Source organism: Montipora foliosa, chromosome 3 (assembly GCF_036669935.1).
Source record: "Montipora foliosa isolate CH-2021 chromosome 3, ASM3666993v2, whole genome shotgun sequence".
NCBI classification, from domain to species: domain Eukaryota; kingdom Metazoa; phylum Cnidaria; class Anthozoa; order Scleractinia; family Acroporidae; genus Montipora; species Montipora foliosa.
Window position 1 is genome coordinate 35,670,893 of NC_090871.1, and position 17,500 is coordinate 35,688,392.

A 17,500-nucleotide genomic window follows, 5' to 3' on the forward strand; every position below is an offset into this window, starting at 1 on the left:
TTGAGATTCATGCCTAGTTTATCCAACTGACTTTCCATTATTGAGCTCCATAAGGGTATATTTTGTTTAAGGATCCACTAAAACGCCATCGCGTTGCACAACTTTCGACGCCATTGCAGGCTAAGTTAATGATTCTACTGTGTCCACCAGAGAAATCTACGCAGTTCCACTACCCTCTCGATCCTAAGAAAATACTCGCAGAAGGCTCTATACACAAAGACACCACTTACCAGGGGAGTGACAGGCACGACTTTTACCGACACGGAAAAAAAAAAAAAAAAAAAACAAGAAAACAAACAAACTAAACGCAGACCTCGACTGGGTTTGCCCATAGGCAACCCAGTAAAAACATCCTTGAGAGTGTTTAATGCAAGAACATCAGCTTTTCTGCACTGACGTGAAAATGAAAATGGTTGTTTTCTTTACCTGATATGTCGGCATGCACTCAAAGATTTGACTTAATTGAGTGGCCTCTTTCAGAAGCAAAAAAACAGCGGGAGATTTGATGAGAGGTTTGTCTTGCCATCTTTTGCAATTCTAAACTAAATTCAGCGCAACATGTCTACGAATTCAGTGGCATAAAACTTGTACAAACTTCCTGCCAAGTTTTTGCGAATATGTGCTCTACTGTACGGAGGGGAAGTTAGCACAATGACGGTATCCATTGAAACCCGAGATTGAAATACATGAAACCCTGTGTCGTCAATAACTCAAATGTAGGCGGAGAAAATTTATGACTTAATAATCCGATTCACAAAACAGTGAGCATTGATTTAATTTGAAATTTAGTTCTTGTCAGTGAAAAATTTCCTCAAAGCGAAATATTCTGGTTGATCATTTTGCTCCAGGCTCAGGACTTTTGGTCTCTTTCAGATAAGCCAGATAGTTTCGTACTTCACTTGGCCCCAGCAGTTCAAATTTGTTTCCATCAGTCTAAACTGAACTCTAAAGCCCCGGTGTTGGCAGTTATGTGCAGACGGACACAACGACTGACGTGCAATGTATTATGGGAAGGATACGACCTATAACACTTTGTAAACTTACAAAACTCGGCTGCCATCTTGGGATGCTATAGGCATGCCACGTTATAAAACAAGTTGCGTTTCTTTTCTTCTACATAATCACAAATGTGCCTTCCCCCAGGGATAGTAGAATAACTGCTTAATAAGAATTTCGTGCATTACTGTATATGATACAACCGGAGCCATCGCACCCCGAACTCGGGCCATCGCGCCCCAGGAACGAGTAAGTTCTCACTGAGCCATCGCAGCAGTTGAGGTCAAGTGATGGTTTGCTTTATACTTAAAACTTTCGTGTGATTTCGAATATGGCGGCCACCTTTCAGAGTTCAGTTTGACCACATGAAGCAAGACTTTGCTTTTTTAGTTCATTCATGGACACTGTGTATGAGACATTGTGATGAAACAGATGTAGACAGAATTTACGGTAGTGATTTCACAGTTCTCAGCACCTTCTAGAAAAATCGAAATTAACTGCGATGACGTTGATCAGATACAAATGTACAAAGGAAAGAAATATTGCATAAATATAGCATAATATATAAATAGCGTTAAATCACAAGTCTGCTTCTGGGAAAATTGTTTTCTGTATCTGATATTTCGCGACATTCCTATTGCGTGGATCAGGAAATCACAACAACATGCGTGAAAGCCGTGACGTTCGCGGGGGTTAAGTTCTTTGATTGCACCTGACGTCACGGCGGCCATGTTAGTGGAAAGAAAGAACAATAGAGAAGGAGTCTTTTGAGATTTGGATTTTATTATTATGCATTAAGCTACATTTTTCTTTTGTTTTGGCACCAACATGGCCGTCTTATCACGTGAGTGCAATCAGAGAATTCATTTTCCGGAGTCCAGTCGAAGCTAAATACAAGCCGCGAGGGTATTAAATGAGCTAAGTTCATAGTTCATTTCGGATAGTATGTTTCCGTCATTTTAAAAAAACGAGCACCAAAATCGGCAAGAATTCCTTTCTCAGGACACTGAATACGAGCAAAATACGAGCAACATTAAAAGCACGAGATGTGACGCTGATAAATAAAGAAAAGCACCTTTTATATTATAACGTCGACTAAAACTGAGAAATTTTAACTTTGCAAAAGCAATGGTCAACCATAGCAACAAAATAAATCGTGAAGGAAAATTTATTAAGCAAAAAATATGTGGCATTCTGGCCCAGAGCACTTTCGGGGTTTGAGGGTCGCCATTCCTCCCAATACAGGGATGAAAAACGTGAAAAGAAGATTGGAAAGTAGCCGTTAACAACCAAACAGAACAATGTAATAAAGTAAAGAGAACATAAGATTAGAAGTCTTTGTTACGGGGACTTCGCAGTGGTCTCCCATCTAAGTAAAGATCCCGTCCGAATGGGCTTAATTTTAGTAGAAACTTAGACTAGCATCAAATCATTGTGGTATGTGATAGGTCTAGTCAATGGCATTTGCGAAATCGACAACATAATGAATCCATTCCCCTAGTACAAGAATCAAAAACATGAAATAATATTAGGAAAAAGCCTTAAGCAACCAAATACAAAGTTTAGTGTGACCTCTTTACTCCAAATTTTCCATTTTTAGCGACATTCCACATGCTCCATACTTTCAATGGATGTTCTTCGCATACATGCATCGTTCTCACGGCATCTCGGCTCGTCTTGTGATTCAAACCTCTAAAGTTCTTTCATAAGCAATGATTCCTCCTAGATTTGTATCTCCTAAAGCGAAGAATTGTCAGAATTCCGTTATGACTCTTCAGATTGAAAAAAGGCATTACAAAGCATATGATGTCTTCGACAGGCAATCCGGTTTTGTTCACTGTACACCGTATATGTCGAGCTCCCCTCCAGATACTAATCCCCGCGGCGCTTGACAGGAAAGGAAAGGAAAGGAAATGAACTTTATTTAAGTGTCTAATCCTCTATTGTGTTGGAGCACTAATTGGGGACACTGTAAGTTGAGATTAACAAATCAAATTTTATTTTTTGAGGAGAGGGGAAAACCGGAGTACCTGGGGAAAAACCTCTCGGTGCAGAGTAGAGAACCAACAAACTCAACCCACATATGACGCCGAGTCTGTGAATGCAAGCCGGGCCACAGTGATAGGAGGCGAGTGCTCTTACCACTGCGCCATCCCTGCACTGGGCTTAACTTCAATGAGAAGCACTTTTTACACTACGAACAAACTAAAACACTCCGTGGCCGAGTTGGGCTCGATTTCCGCCGCTCATGCGAGTTCGGGTATTCTCCCCAAGAAGAGACGGCTGGACGCGTGAGCGATAGATTGTGTCTGTGACGTAAATCCAAAATATAATTTATGTGAAGTTGAAGTTGCAGGGAAATAGCATTAGACATACTAAAACATTGATTTTAACAAAACAGTAATTACGTAACAATGCTTATAAACGTCTTTGCAAAGTTTCCAGATGACAAAGTCCGTGGTGTCTTTGATATATGATTCTTGTTTTTTAGCAATAGGCTGTAAAAGCGAATCGATGAAGCTTGAAATACGTTCTGTAGGGCCACCACTACCGGAAACTATCGGTCTGCCGACTGGGTTTGGTTTATGTATTTTTGTCAGTGTATAGAATTCTGGTATTCTGGGTGGGTTCTGGCTTTGATTGAGCCATTTGAAAGTCATTGTGTCAATATGGTTGTTTGTATGTATACAGTGCATTGACTATGCTGCTGACCTTCTTGGCTGTCAAGGACACTATAGGATTTTGTAGAGGGTTTTAAAAGTTTGTGTCACAGGCTTGTACGTTGCCCTCTCAGATTTTGTCTTGCTTATCCATGACGACTGTTGTAGTCCCCTTATCAGCTTTTTTGATGTTCACCTTTTTATTTGCGCGTAGTGTGGATAGTGCTTGTCGTTCTTGTTCTGACAAATTGTCTTTAGCATTGCTAAAGGATATTGAAGCAATTTCTAGCTTAGTAGTGCATTCCAGGTAGCTTTCAAGTGGCACAGAAGGTTGTAGTGGTGGTTGCCAAGTTGATTTGACATGGAACGGGTGAGGGTTGCTTTCGCCGTCAGCAAAGTGGTTTTTAAACCTATGTTTCTGGTGAAGTTGTAGAAGTCTTTTAATGGACTTTTGTGTGATACTGGTTTCGAGGGAGTGGGGATAAATTTCAAGCCCTTCGATAGCAAAGTTTTGTCATTTTCAGTAAGAGATATATTCGATAGATTTTTGATGAATCTATCGTTATTTCTTTTGAGCTGATTTTTATTTGCTTTGCGTTTGAGAAGTCGCTTTTTATTTTTGCTAGGGGTCGCGCAGGGTTGTCGCGGCTGTAGTCAGTGAAGGAGACGTTTGGATAAGTTGCAACTCTTATTTTATTTTCGTTCTTAGCAAATACATTCATGAGAGCTGTGAGTTCGTTCAATTTCGCTTTAATAGTGCGCAGTTAGTTTTTTTTTCTTTTAGCTGCTTCTTGCTTGCTGCCGTTTTTTTCTGGATGAGGTTGGTTCTGGATAGAGATCGACTAGTCGCTGACTGGATTCTCCTGGTCTGGTCTGGGAACATTTGGGCCAGCTGTTTCTTGAGACTATAAATTGTCTTATTTTCTGCCCTGGAGTTCTTTTCTTGCTGCTGGATCAGGAGCTGGAGGAGTTCTTGTTCTGTTTTTTGGCAGATTCTGTTGAACGCTGAAGTAAACTGCTCGTCGGGTCTGACTAATGGCCTTGGCCGGTACTGGGGGATGGGGTTAGTACTTGGATTGGAGACCACTGCGAATTCCCCGCGACGAGGATATCTAATTTTTAAACTTGATTTTATTTTTAATTTTGTTTGGCTTGTATGAACATTTGTCACTACGATGAAGAAAAAGGAACGGCTTCGAATTGTTACTGTGGCTATTACAGGCATCCCACGGAAAAAAGGAACGTAACTGGTTTTATGATGTGGTATGGCTATGGCATCCAACGTAATAAAATACCGTTGTGACACTACTATATACTGAACGAGATGCTTCCGTGAAGCATACACTGGGTTGCCTGTGGTACGTGTTACAGAAAATCAGAAGGCACTGAATTGTGTGGTATTGAACTACAGCATTCCAGTCTCTGAAGAATAACAAACAAAAGAGAAGCGAGAAGCATTGGCTTCTGGGCTGACATGTTGATAATTTTCAAGTTCCCTCACAACATCTTTCCACCACAAGTTTAAGCGTGCCCTCTGAGCATCTGGCAGCTTTGTAATACTAAATTTCACAGACGTTAACCCCCTGTCTGGCGGGGTTAGTATCTGGATGGGAGACCAAAACAATATACCCCTCACGAAACAGAAGCATCGGACCAAAAATACTACTAACGCTAACAATTGCGATTTTCTGGCCTTCGGCAGTTTCCAGCGAATCGTTGCATCCAGCTTTTCACGCGCACCTGTGATACTCCGACCTCAAACTCTCCTTTCGGTTTGACTTTATACCATTTTGAGTATCTTGAGGATTCTAAACGCCACTCTACCTTTTCGAACTTGTCTGTCTCTGCTTCTTCTCCTTGGTGCTTCTCCTTGGCTGAACTTGACGAGGATATAAAGGACGTCACTTTGGAGATTCGGTCCGGTCAGAGCTTCTGTGTTAAGACTCTTTCCCTCAAAATTAAGGTGCTAGCACTATTCGTACGTTGGACGTTGCCTTCTCGGGTCGCACGACTGGAAAGTGAGAGAGAAGCCATTGGTATTCGGGCGTTGGATCGTCATTAGGGACGTGGCGGATATAACTCTTGCTCAAATATTCTTTAAGTACCTGTTGATAAGCCACGGCTAGCTACCTCCTTGTCCTTCATTAACTTTCTTTCGGTGGAAATCGATCTTTTCCTTGCTAGCGGAAAATTATTCGTCTCTTCACGGAACTGCTACTTTGTAATGTTGGCCATTAAACTTCAAAGTCTTTTTGACTTTACCCTATTCCAACTTGTCCTCCGGTGTCAGGTGCGGCTCGGTCGGGGTAATTCCGATGCTTTCCAGATCCCAGAAACGTTTCAGCAAGCAGTTTAGCTCCGCGGCGTCCTCCTCTGGTAAAGTAGAAGTGGGCTCCCTCTTTTCGATTTGCAGACGAAATGTATGATGCAGACCGGTGAATTCGAAGTGACTATCCTTTGTGTCCAGATTGTGAGGAGTTCAAAGCTAGTTAAAAGGAGCTCAAGGCGAACAGAACATAAATTTGCGTGCGAAAGAATCAGACAAGAGCAAAGTAAGAGAAGGAAGGCGCTAGAAGAGAAGAGGTTTGTGCGAACGGTTGTTGGGGCGGTTTGTTTGTTGTAGCAGTTTGTTTGTTTGTTGTTTGTGCCTGGAGAAGTTTTCAAGGACAAGGAAAGAACTGAACTTTAATAAGTAATTTAGTTTAAATAATTAAGTAGTTTAAAAGAAAATACTTATTTTTACGTTCTCGTTAAATTGTGTATAATAATCGCTTATGTGTTCTAAATTTATTAAACTTGTGGTATTACTTAGTCTTTTGGTGTGTTGCGGGTTTGCGGGAAGGGTTTTGTACAGTCGTTTTTCCCAATTGTGTCGTACAAGGGAAAGATCCACGTCACAAAGACTCCTATTTCCGTTATTTGAGATAATCGGTACTGTTTGCAATGCCACTTCCTGTTGTCGCTCTTAATTTCCAAACGTTTCCATAGTAACGGACTGACTGGTACTATTCCCTTCCATGGTTGCTCTTGGTCTGTCATTTGTGTTAATCGGTGGGTGAGGGGGCGTGGTCGAACGTTGAACGTATGGTTCTGCTTCTGGTTGCAGAGGAGGTTGAGAATTTGGCGTTTTATCATAGTGAATGAGATCCTGGTGTGTTCCTTTGCATCAGTTTACGCCGCATTGCTAGCTTCGTGGACAGGACTCTCCGTGATGGTTATCCACCAAACATCGAAAACACAGTCCAAACCGTTTGACGGTTTACCATCTTCGTCAACGGATTGTTTCTTAAATGCTTCACATTTCATTACCGGGTGACTTCCAGCGCATAATCAACACTTTTGATTTCCTTTTCCACTTTTGTAGCCAAAGTAGCTTCGAGATCTTCTAAGCGAACGGTGTTTTCCACTCCGCGGCTGTTCATTGCGATCTTCAACTGAGATCCCGTTCTTAATTTTGGTGGATTGCATCTGATAGGTCGCTTCTTCCGAAATCCAGTCCTTTAATGTCTCTAGCGCATATCGGTATTTCTTCTCGTCTACCCAACGGTAGTATTGTGCAAATAAACGCTTCGGAACCTTTTCAAGGATCGTTGTGTGAAGTGCTCCCGGTTCTAGGTCCGAATTCCGGTCATTCTCTTTCAAGGTGATGACAGCTCGTTCCAAAACATCGACGAAAGTTTCCAGTTCTTTGGTATTGTTGTCCTGGATCGGCTGAAGCCTTTTGAGTTCCTCTAAGTGGGACTGAACTTGCCTTCAAATTCCTCCATACTTTCGAAATAGTAGTGTTCTTTTTTTTGCGCGCGTACGCTTCCAAGGAGTATCCCAATCCTGTTATGATGTTTGCAGCTTCACCGGCTAGACATACCTCCAAAGTTAGCATCTTAAATTGCAGTGATAATGACGTAATGTCGACGCAACTCGTAAAAGTGGAGTTCCAGCGTTGGAAATCCATCTTATTTCCTGAAAAAATTGGAATTCAAACTCTCTCTAATTGCCCATGCATTTCACGGTTTTTGGAGAGGTTATCGGGGTCAGGATAATTGAAAGAACGGTGTAATTTCGAAGTTTCCGGTAGCGGTGTTTTAACTGAATGCATGCGGTTAAAATTGTCAGAGCGGTGCCTTTCCTATTTATCCGCAGTTCCAAGGTTGATTTCTGTGATGTCTTGTTGTCTTGCTGTAGTTGTTGGCTTTCTGTTGGTTTGTTCTGTTGCGAGGGAAGCGGGTGGTACCCCTTGATAAGCATTTTTTCGAGACCCAATTGTTCATTGATTTCGTCTTCCAATTCCTGGCGTCGTTTGTTTATCTCTTCGTTCACAGCGTGTCCTTCCTTTTCCTGGCGTTGTAGTTCTTCGCGTTTCTGTCCGATTTCCCATTTAAGCCGATCCCTGCGTTATCGCCCTTCCATCTCCGCCTTCTCTTTTTCTTTTCTTCTTTGTGACGCTTCGCTATCAGCAACAGAACTTGGGCGTGAGCCAGTAATGAACGAGCAGGCATAGTTTCACGATCGATTTGTTCAACGAAATCGTCAGCTTCGTCGCTAATTTTGTCCGCAAGACCTTCATCATTCTTTTGGCGATAGGCACTTTCCAAACGGTTAATTATTACTTTATTACCAGTGGGGTATTTTCCTGTTGTTCTTGAATTTTTTGAAACAGCTCATTGATTTCGGTGTTTGGAAAGGAAAGGAAAGGAAAGGAAAGGAACTTTATTTAAGTGCTGGAGCACTAATTAGGGACACTGTAAACTGAAATTAACAATGAAAGCAAGTCAAGTCTGATGTTGGTTTTTGAGGAGAGGGGAAACCGGAGTACCCGGAAAAAACCTATTGGTGCGGAGTAGAGAACCAACGAACTCAACCCACATATGACGCTGAATCTGGGAATCGTACCTGGGCCACATTGGTGAGAGGCGAGTGTTCTCACCACTGCGGCATCCCTGCACCCCCCCAGTGGCGTTTCTTTTGCATGTTTTGTCTTGTTTGTAATCTCGAATCTTGAATTCTAGATTCTCTGTTACGAATCCGGTCGTTTTCGTTGTCGGACGGCATAAACAGTGCTAAAAGGGCAATTGCACAATTTCACATACCGATACGCGTGTAGATTACAGGACGAAAACTCCCCCCCCCCCCTTCCCCCCGGGAATAACGCCCCTAAACTTGCGATTCTGTGGCTCGAAGGACCAAATGTTGTGTTCGATTTTACGAAATAAACGGAACGACAAAGTAATTGAGTGTTCCAAGCTTTTAATATTCTTCTATCACGATGCCCGAATAATACAACACAACTCTTTACGATGCGATTGACAGCTCATAGTACGATCGTCTCGAATAAATCCTTAATATGCAACGTAATGCGACTAATTCTTTATATTAAACACGAGTTCGAGTAACGCAACATGTAACGGTAACTAAACAACTCTTTAACAAGCTTCCCGAGCTTTCCTAAAAGAGTCGCGTTGATAGATGCGTTTTTCGATGGGAATGAGTAACTTATGACTGTGTGAATAATAATTGTTGCTAAGAAAGTGTTCTGAGACTGCGGTCTGGATACAACTACTAGTAAGCCACTAAAAGAAGTGTTCTAAAAACGTTTTTCCAATGATCTGATGAGTACAGTATGTTGGAGTGTTTGTGAATGATGCTATAACAAAAGGAACGGTTTCAGTTTGTCTTGTCATTTTGTTCTTAAGCGCGTCAGTCCCGGCCGGGGAATGTCAGAGGCCCGCTGTATTTGGGTTTTGAGGAAGAAAACTGAGTAGAAACTGAATTGACTATTGGAGGTTTACAAGAACGTAACTCTCCTGAGTAGAAACTTAGACTAGCATCAAATGGTATGTGATAGATGAAGTGATTGATATTTGCGAAAACAAGATAAAATACATTCAAGGATATGAGAAAAAAGCCATAAGCAACCAAATACAAAAAAGTAATTAAATACAAAAAGACATTATTCTAATTTGGTTTATACACAAACGAAGCGGCCGATCCACTCAGTAGTCCCAAGAAATCTCACCTTTTTATCCTGGACTTCCTCAAAAAGCTTTAGTAAGTAAATTTTGATGGTATTGTTGTGCTGATTGCTTGCATTTGAAAATTTAGCAGCATTAATAATAAGAAATAAACTCTATTTCTGTTCTTACAACAAATACCTGCTATTTAAATTACAGATTCGTCTTTCTGGTAAACTCTTGTCATTTTCCTAATTTTATCCGTAGTTGTGCTAAACTGTAACTGGACAATTTGTGCTAACTGTTTGTGCATCCCACGGATACGCCGTTATAGGCGTCTTGTTTTCAAAATGTTAATGCCTTGCTATCTCCATGGAGACTATATGTAATGCGCGTGCGTGGCCCCATCAATGTTTGAAGAGCAACATTGTTGCGCTACGTTTCGGTGAAAGAAATGTTGGGATGGAGTTGTTAGCTCAAAAGTTTGACCAGTTTCAAACCTCGCACAACAGCCCCCAACAACAGGCAACAACATTCAACAGGGTGTTCAAACGGACGCAACATGTAACACACGACAATGTTGCCTCCGTTTGTGCGGGGCTTAAAAAACCACGGAATGTTATCTCGGCATATTATGGTCTAAGATTTGGTTCTGTCGAGTTGGAAGCACATCCTGGGTTATGAAAAATGACAGCGTCTTTTATTTTTCGCAAGAAATCATCTTGGCAATAAACTAGCGTTCTTAGAGAACTGACAGTCGGCAAGCCTAAATTTCAAACAATAGTTTGATGTTTAAACAACAACCACTTCAGACCAAATCACTGCGAGGACAATTCTTATATTGTATTCATCCATTCATCCATACTTATTACCATGTGGCGACCAAGGACCGTTTAGATATCGTTATTTGGTACTTTTTCAACTTTTGCCTTGTAGGTGGAAAGCTGGTTGGATGTTTTTGTGCCATTACTGGGGTTCTGGCAATAGCGCTACCTGTTCCAGTTATAGTTTCTAACTTTGCTTACTATTATTCGAGAGAAAATGGTCAACAATCAAACGTGACTGGAGATAGTGAGGAAGACGAAAATGCCAAACCAAGAGATGAAAAGGAAGAAATCGAAGCCATGAAAACTGAAAGCTCATCTTTCTCCTACCTTGTTGAAAAATCTCGAAAGGTTGAGGAAAAGCCGAAGCAACGAAAGAGGAACCGGAAATCTGGATCCATTAAATTGCCCGATACTCTTTATACTACTGTTAATACAACTCCAGCCACAGATCGTCTTAACGGCTTGTCAAACCCAATTAACAACAATAGACATCCACAAGATAATGAACCGAGTGACAATTCTTCACTGTTGGCAGAGACGATCGTTTAGGGGCAACTTGAAGGTCAACCAACGGGACAATTAGAACTGTTTATTATTTGTGTCCTCTAGTGACAGATTGTTCAAAACAAATCAAATGATATCGTATTAACTCTTGTTCTTAGGCCATCGTAGCTTGATTAAGAAAATAACAACAAACAGCGGTGATAAACATTGTATTCCAACGCATTTTTATAAAACTTGACGTTTCGTGCGCTAGTCAACACACATTTTCAAAAGCATTGTTTAGCAACATCCAATCAGTGTAGAGCAAACAGCGTGACGGTTGCTCCTTGGCACACGAAATCCCGGCCGCGGATGCTGGTCGCTTCGAAAGCTGCATTTCTCGAAAATTATTTGGCGGTTAGCGCTTGGATTTTGAATGGATCTTCGACTGAATGGCACGAGAAGAAGCGTCAACCTTTCAGTTTATCTGGTGTTCGATTTGAAAGACGGGCGATTCTAATTTCTGGGTGAAAATCGGCTTGACGCTGGAGCGATCGAAAATGAGCTTTCCACCCTTGTCTCCTTCTAAGGACGTGTAGTAACTGTCAACGGAAAACCCACCAAATCGCTCAAATTCACCATTTTCAGCCGCAGAAATGACAATACACAACAACTGAAGTTATTTTGAGCTTTAACATAGTCATTTCTCGATGTAAGTTTACTATATTAGGAACTCTTCAATATTTCCTATACATTTCTTTACATTTCGAACATACAAACACACTGTTTGTGTGGGCTCCCTATGAAGTGACCGTTACAATTTTTGAAAACTATATATATATATATATATATATATATATATATATATATATATATATCGTAAACATTAGGGGTCTGGAACCTAGACTGAGAAAAATGATCTGCAGCAGTACATGTCTAGACATAATGAGGAGTAATAGCTAAAACAGCAATAACTTCTCACTACTAATATTGACATTAAGGGAAGGCTTTAGCTCTTTCAAAGTCTCCCAATGTTTACGATATATATATAGTTTTCAAAAATTGTAACGGTCACTTTTGAAAATGTGTGTTGACTAGCATACGAAACGTCAAGTTTTATAAAAATGCGTTGGAATACAATGTTTATTACCGCTGTTTGTGTTATTTTCTTAATCAAATCAAATGATGTTCTCTTGTCAGGTTGTGAGAAATATTTCTTCTCATGGGCTAAGTAAACCCCGTTCACGCCTTTTTCAAAATGAGTCACCAAAACTCCTAAATTGTTTTCACGTTTCTTTTGTGGATTTTGTGCAATTTTCTTGCGCTTAGTTTTTGTGTGACTGCACAAAAAAAGCGCTAGATTTTGAAATAAGCCATTTCCGAGTTCATGTCTGCCTCTTCTTCAAAGCGAGTCTTAGTGCGAAGTTTTTCTTATGAAAATTAGTTTTCATTCATATGTAAAGTAGAACTAATTATCATCACAAAAGACTCCCTTTGAAGAGGAGGCAGACTTGACCTCGGAAATGGCCTATTCGTTGGGCGGAGTCACTGTTCAACACAATAGGGAGCTTAAGCAGACGACGTTTTAGAGCCACGAACGGCAGCCAGAGGTGAATATATCGCATGACAGGAGACAGATTTTATTTTGAAACTAGAGAAAAGATATTACGCAATACAAATGTGATTGTGTGAAGACAAGCTTGAGGTTACCGTCCGTTGCTCAAAAACGTCGTGTACTTAAGCTCAATAATATATTCGGTTGTACATCACTTTGAGGATAAAGAGCTTTCTTTTCTGATTTTAAGTCTCGTTTCCTTGCTTAAAGAATACCATATGCTTTTAGTACAATATTCTCCAACTTTTTATACTGTTGATTTAATTTTAGATCTTTCCACTGACCTTTTTGCCAAAAAAAAGTTTTACAAAGAGCCAATCAACGTTTGACTTATTTGACTCGCTTCTGCCGGCGCCGAACCCGTATTTGAAATCAAGCAAGCAACCAACCGAAAATGAATTAATTGGTTTCGATATCACAAGCCATTTTTCAAATTATTCAAAACCGTCGCTCCGAAATTGTAAGTCAGTAGCTTAAAAAGTGTAAGTCAGTGGATGAGAGCGAGCAAGCGAGTAAGTAAAGTTAGACTTGTTAATAAAGTCAAGGCCCTTGAAGCAAGAGAACAAACTCCATATTGGTTTATTTGGCAAGCTTTGTTTCAATTGACTCTTAGCCTGCAAGCAGGCTCTTCCGTTGAAAATGGCGTGCGGTCGAAATACATTACCATTACCATTACCATTATTTTTCGACCTCGCGCCATTTTCAACGGAATAGCCTGTTTTCAGTTTAATTGACTCTAGGCCAGTCCCAATTGTGCTCGGTAGGCTTGGATAAATTCTGTTCGTAAAATGGCTTATTCTGCCTGCCCGCAGTGCTCGTAAAAATCGCTTTTTTTGCTCAAAATTCTGCTCGTACACCTTTATTCTGCTGGAATTCTGCTCGGTAACCGAAAACATTTTCGGCCCTTCGGGCCATATTTATTTTCGCAAATATAGAAGGGAGCCTGGCCCTAACCCTAAAAAACTAATTGGATATTCATTATGCGTAGCAAAATTGTAATTCATCTTATTTTGGGTCAAATAATCAAATCAAACAAAAGGTTGACTAGCAATATTTTCATAGAGTTATGACATTAGAGTTAGAGTGAAGTTTCCAAAATCCTGAACTCAAGATTTTCAGGATTTTGGAAGGCCTAAATCCTGAATTCAGAAATACAGAAATACAGAAGGTATCCTAAACATGCTAAAAGCTAACCTTAGGCCTAATTAGGCCTAAACAAAAGTTTTTAGGCTTAAGGTTAGCTTTAATGAATGTTGGTTTCCAAAATCTTGATTTCAGGATTTTGGAAACTTAACTATAACTCTACGACATAACTCTATGAAAATAACTCTTAGAATAGCTGTCCCCATTTTCCACTAGTTTTTGTATTTAGTTTTAAACTTTTTTTGCAACTGTTATGCATATCATTAGTGCCGCTGATTTTCACTTATTCTGCTCAAATTCTGCTCGAAAATCCCTTATTCTGCCGGCAGAATGCTCCCCTCAAAAATCGCTTATTCTGCTCAAAATTCTGCCTGCAGAATTTATCCAAGCCCAGTGCTCTGAGAATCTTCTGGCCCCGGAAAATATCCAACGATGAGCTATTGAAGCAAACCAAACAGGAGGATATTCGTACCCTTGTCACCTGCTGAAGGGCAATAACAACATCATAGCCAGAATTGCAATGCGCTGGAAACCTGAAAGCAAACGGAGCAGAGGGCACACAAAAGCAACCTGGCGCAGAACTGTAGAAAAAGGGACTAAGGGAGCTCGATTACAGCCGGAGCACCATTGAAAAACTGGATAAAGATAGCAGCGGTTGGAAAGATTTCGTTGCTGCCCTATGTGCCACATAGGCATGATGGGCAGTAAGTAAGTAAGTGCTCTGCAACTTTGAAGCAACGTTTTGCGGTTTTAGCCACCTCGAGCAAGTTTTGCTTTTCAGAGCAATTTTTGGATCATTTGAGATTTCTGGTCAAACGAGCACGTTTACCATATACCGAGTACGACCAAACAATCGTACACGATCAAACTACAACCGAGGACGGTGTTTGAATGCACCACGGTTAAAACAGTGGTGTCTCCTTATCGAGCTCGATTGCTTTGGTCGACCTTGAATCAAGTTCCATTGCAGCTCGGTTGAATTTGAGTGAAATAGTTAAAAAAAACTTGTGTTTACTACTAATCGAACTCGATTGCTTTGGCCGGTCTTGAATCAACTTCGATTGCAGCTCGTTTGAATTTGAGTAAAAATAATATGACGCCCAACTTCGAACGAGGTGGGTTTTGGAAGCCAGTCACTTTCCATAACAACTTCGCAGTGCTTTGGTCGCACGCAAGGTATGTTGCTCAAAAACGTTATCCATCTTTCATTCAAATAAACGCTTTAGCTGGAGCTCACAACATGTGGCGGGGCGTGTCTTCGTAATGAAACTGTTTTAGCCATTAACTTCGATCGGTGTAACAAACCGTTATACAGGCTAGAAATGATGCACTTCGTCACCAGCGCAAAGTGAGTGAAAGGCTTCAAATCTTAAGTTTATACTGTAAAAGGTATTTCCTTCTCGCGGTGACTGAAACTGAGGGGAATGCATGTGTAGAGCTCGCATGGGTATTTTGACCTTTCCCCAAAAAAATTCTTTGAAGTTTAAAACTTATCTCAGAAGGATTTTAGGCAGTTTTCTATTTCTTCATATGATCTTTAATTCAGGACACTTTTTTTGACATAGGAACTATAGCCCCATGCACAACTATAGCTCACTTATTGGGGAAGTTAAAGGGGAGTTAGTAAACTAAGTAAAAATGAATGGAAATAAAGTAAATGGGGAAAGCATTTTCAATGATCATGACGGTAATTTGTTTATTACACATATTGTGAAAATTGAACATATTCAGTCTACTGGAAATACGAGTCATTTTTTTCCGATACCGCAAGTTTACATACATAACAGCAAAAAATTCAAGAGATAAACAAAAATCAATGCTTTCTAGACGAAATTAAGATATTTAACATAGTAAAGGTTTGCCCCGGCCGGCTTACACTTAAAAGCCCCATTATATATAACTACCATCGGAATCAAACTAAGTATCATTCAGTAATCAACAGAGCACTGTAAGATGCCGCTTGTAAGTCCTTCGGTTATGGGCCCACGTAATGAAAACAATAAAAGCTAAAATAAACATCACTTAGAGAGAATATCCAATAATAGCTTAGTGGGTAAAGTGTGATGAAAATAAATCGACTTATTCGTGCAAAGGCGATTAACAAAGGACATGATAGACGGAAAACCTGACCATGTTTCGATCCAGATCAACACGCGTTGTATCAAAACGGCTTTACAGTGTAATTGATTTTTGAAATTGTTTTCTTAAAATTCCTGTCTTTGGTCCTCAATGGTAAAAAAACCCCTTAGTATATACCTCATTACGAAGCTCTATACGTCCAAGGTTTACTACGGCGACAGATTATTATCTAAAAAGTTTACTAGTTGAAAAACTGTGGGCTAGATATTCTTTAGTTGTTGTTCCATAGTATTCCATGTCATATACTCAAATAATAAATAATAAATTTAATTTCCAGCCGTCCGTTTTCGTCAACAAAACCATTGGCATGTACGTCTGTACCCCACATCTCTCCTTCACTTAATGTGACAATGTCTGAATGGAACACTTTCTCGTTTTCTGTTGCAGGCATCATCACAATCCTATTAAAATAGCAAGGAATAATTAATTCTGTTAATTTAATGTATAGGGCTAGCTTCAAAGATATAGATCCTCTTTACTTTCACGTACCAAAAGAAAAAACGAAAACGCAACTTTTAGGCGCTTTGTAGTAACGCGCTATGCTTTCCCTACACCCATGAACTGGTGTACATACGCTTCAACACAACCTCTTAAAACATAAAGTGTTTAAGGAGAGTTCCTCTTTTTTCAACTGGACGGTTACCATCTTATTGATTAAGCAAGTAAAAAAGAACCAAATCAGTATATTCTCAAAGTGGAATACACTAATAAATTCTCAACAGGTAAAAATATTTAATTCTGGATTATGTTCAAGGTAATGCAGGAAAATTTTCAGGAAATCTCGCGATTTTGATTTAAGAATTACATGACGTTATTTTAAAACCGAAGATCAAGATGTTTCTTTGGATTAATCTGATTATCTCGTTACTCTGCTCCCCTTGAATCTGAATCTTTCTCGAAATGCTCTCGTATCCGTTCCAATGCAATCTTGTCAACTATAAAATGGTATTATTCTTTCCTCACCTGATTTCTGCAGTGACTGGATGAGAGGCTGAGAGTAGCTGCAGGAACAAACTCCCATTACTCCTAAACAGTCCCCGCCACGTGTGCCCTTCACATCCGTATTGGTCACTTGTAATAGGCTCATTTCCCATTGCATCTCCTTGATCCCTTGTCATTTCTGGGAAGTTTTCGAATATCCACCGAAAGGAGGCAACACTTTCCACCTCAGTCACCACCGTTTCTAATTGGCTCTTCTGAGAAATTAAAAAAAAGATGTGTAAAACCAACTCAAAATTCTTAAATGTCTGACATCTAATTCAGCCCGAACTCTTCCAGTAAATTTCTTGATAATAAATAATGAGTAAAGCATGCATCTAAGCCAGTCGCTCGCCATTTTAATCTGCCTAACCACTCCAAAAAACACATGGCTATCTGCGGCCTTTCCCTACATCTAGGTACGACGGAAAGCCGCAAGAATCTGGAACAAAAATTCATCTTTGAAATCGGCACCCTTAATCCTCACGGTATTAACGAACGCTTTTCATTTAACTAATATATTCCAATTTTTCACGTTGCCATGTTACCACCAATAGCGTAGCTCCTACTCTACTATAAAAACTACACGTAACCCATAATCCCTCGATTCGCTCTGACGAAGGGCTAACGCTCGAAACGTCAGCTTTTAGAATCTCTGTACGGTGGCCAATTTACATTATCAACTCCGTTGATAAAACCAAATTTTTGTAT

At 40.2% G+C, this 17,500-nt stretch overlaps 2 protein-coding genes across 2 annotated transcripts in view; one reads left to right on the forward strand and one right to left on the reverse strand.

Moving 5' to 3' along the window:
• The window catches only part of LOC137997355 (potassium voltage-gated channel subfamily A member 2-like), a 15,718-nt gene extending 4,599 nt beyond the window's left edge, over positions 1 to 11,119 (forward strand). Inside the window, exon 2 of the mRNA XM_068843298.1 lies at positions 10,541 to 11,119. Within this exon, the coding sequence (XP_068699399.1) occupies positions 10,541 to 10,980 (440 nt within the window). The 3' untranslated portion in view covers positions 10,981 to 11,119. The remainder of the gene's footprint in view (positions 1 to 10,540) is intronic.
• A 4,370-nt stretch (positions 11,120 to 15,489) lies between these two features.
• The window catches only part of LOC137994776 (TNF receptor-associated factor 5-like), a 4,196-nt gene continuing 2,185 nt past the window's right edge, over positions 15,490 to 17,500 (reverse strand). Inside the window, exons 4-5 of the mRNA XM_068840376.1 lie at positions 16,775 to 17,007; positions 15,490 to 16,212 (exon numbers count right to left, since the gene is read on the reverse strand). Of these exons, the coding sequence (XP_068696477.1) occupies positions 16,050 to 16,212; positions 16,775 to 17,007 (396 nt within the window). The 3' untranslated portion in view covers positions 15,490 to 16,049. The remainder of the gene's footprint in view (positions 16,213 to 16,774; positions 17,008 to 17,500) is intronic.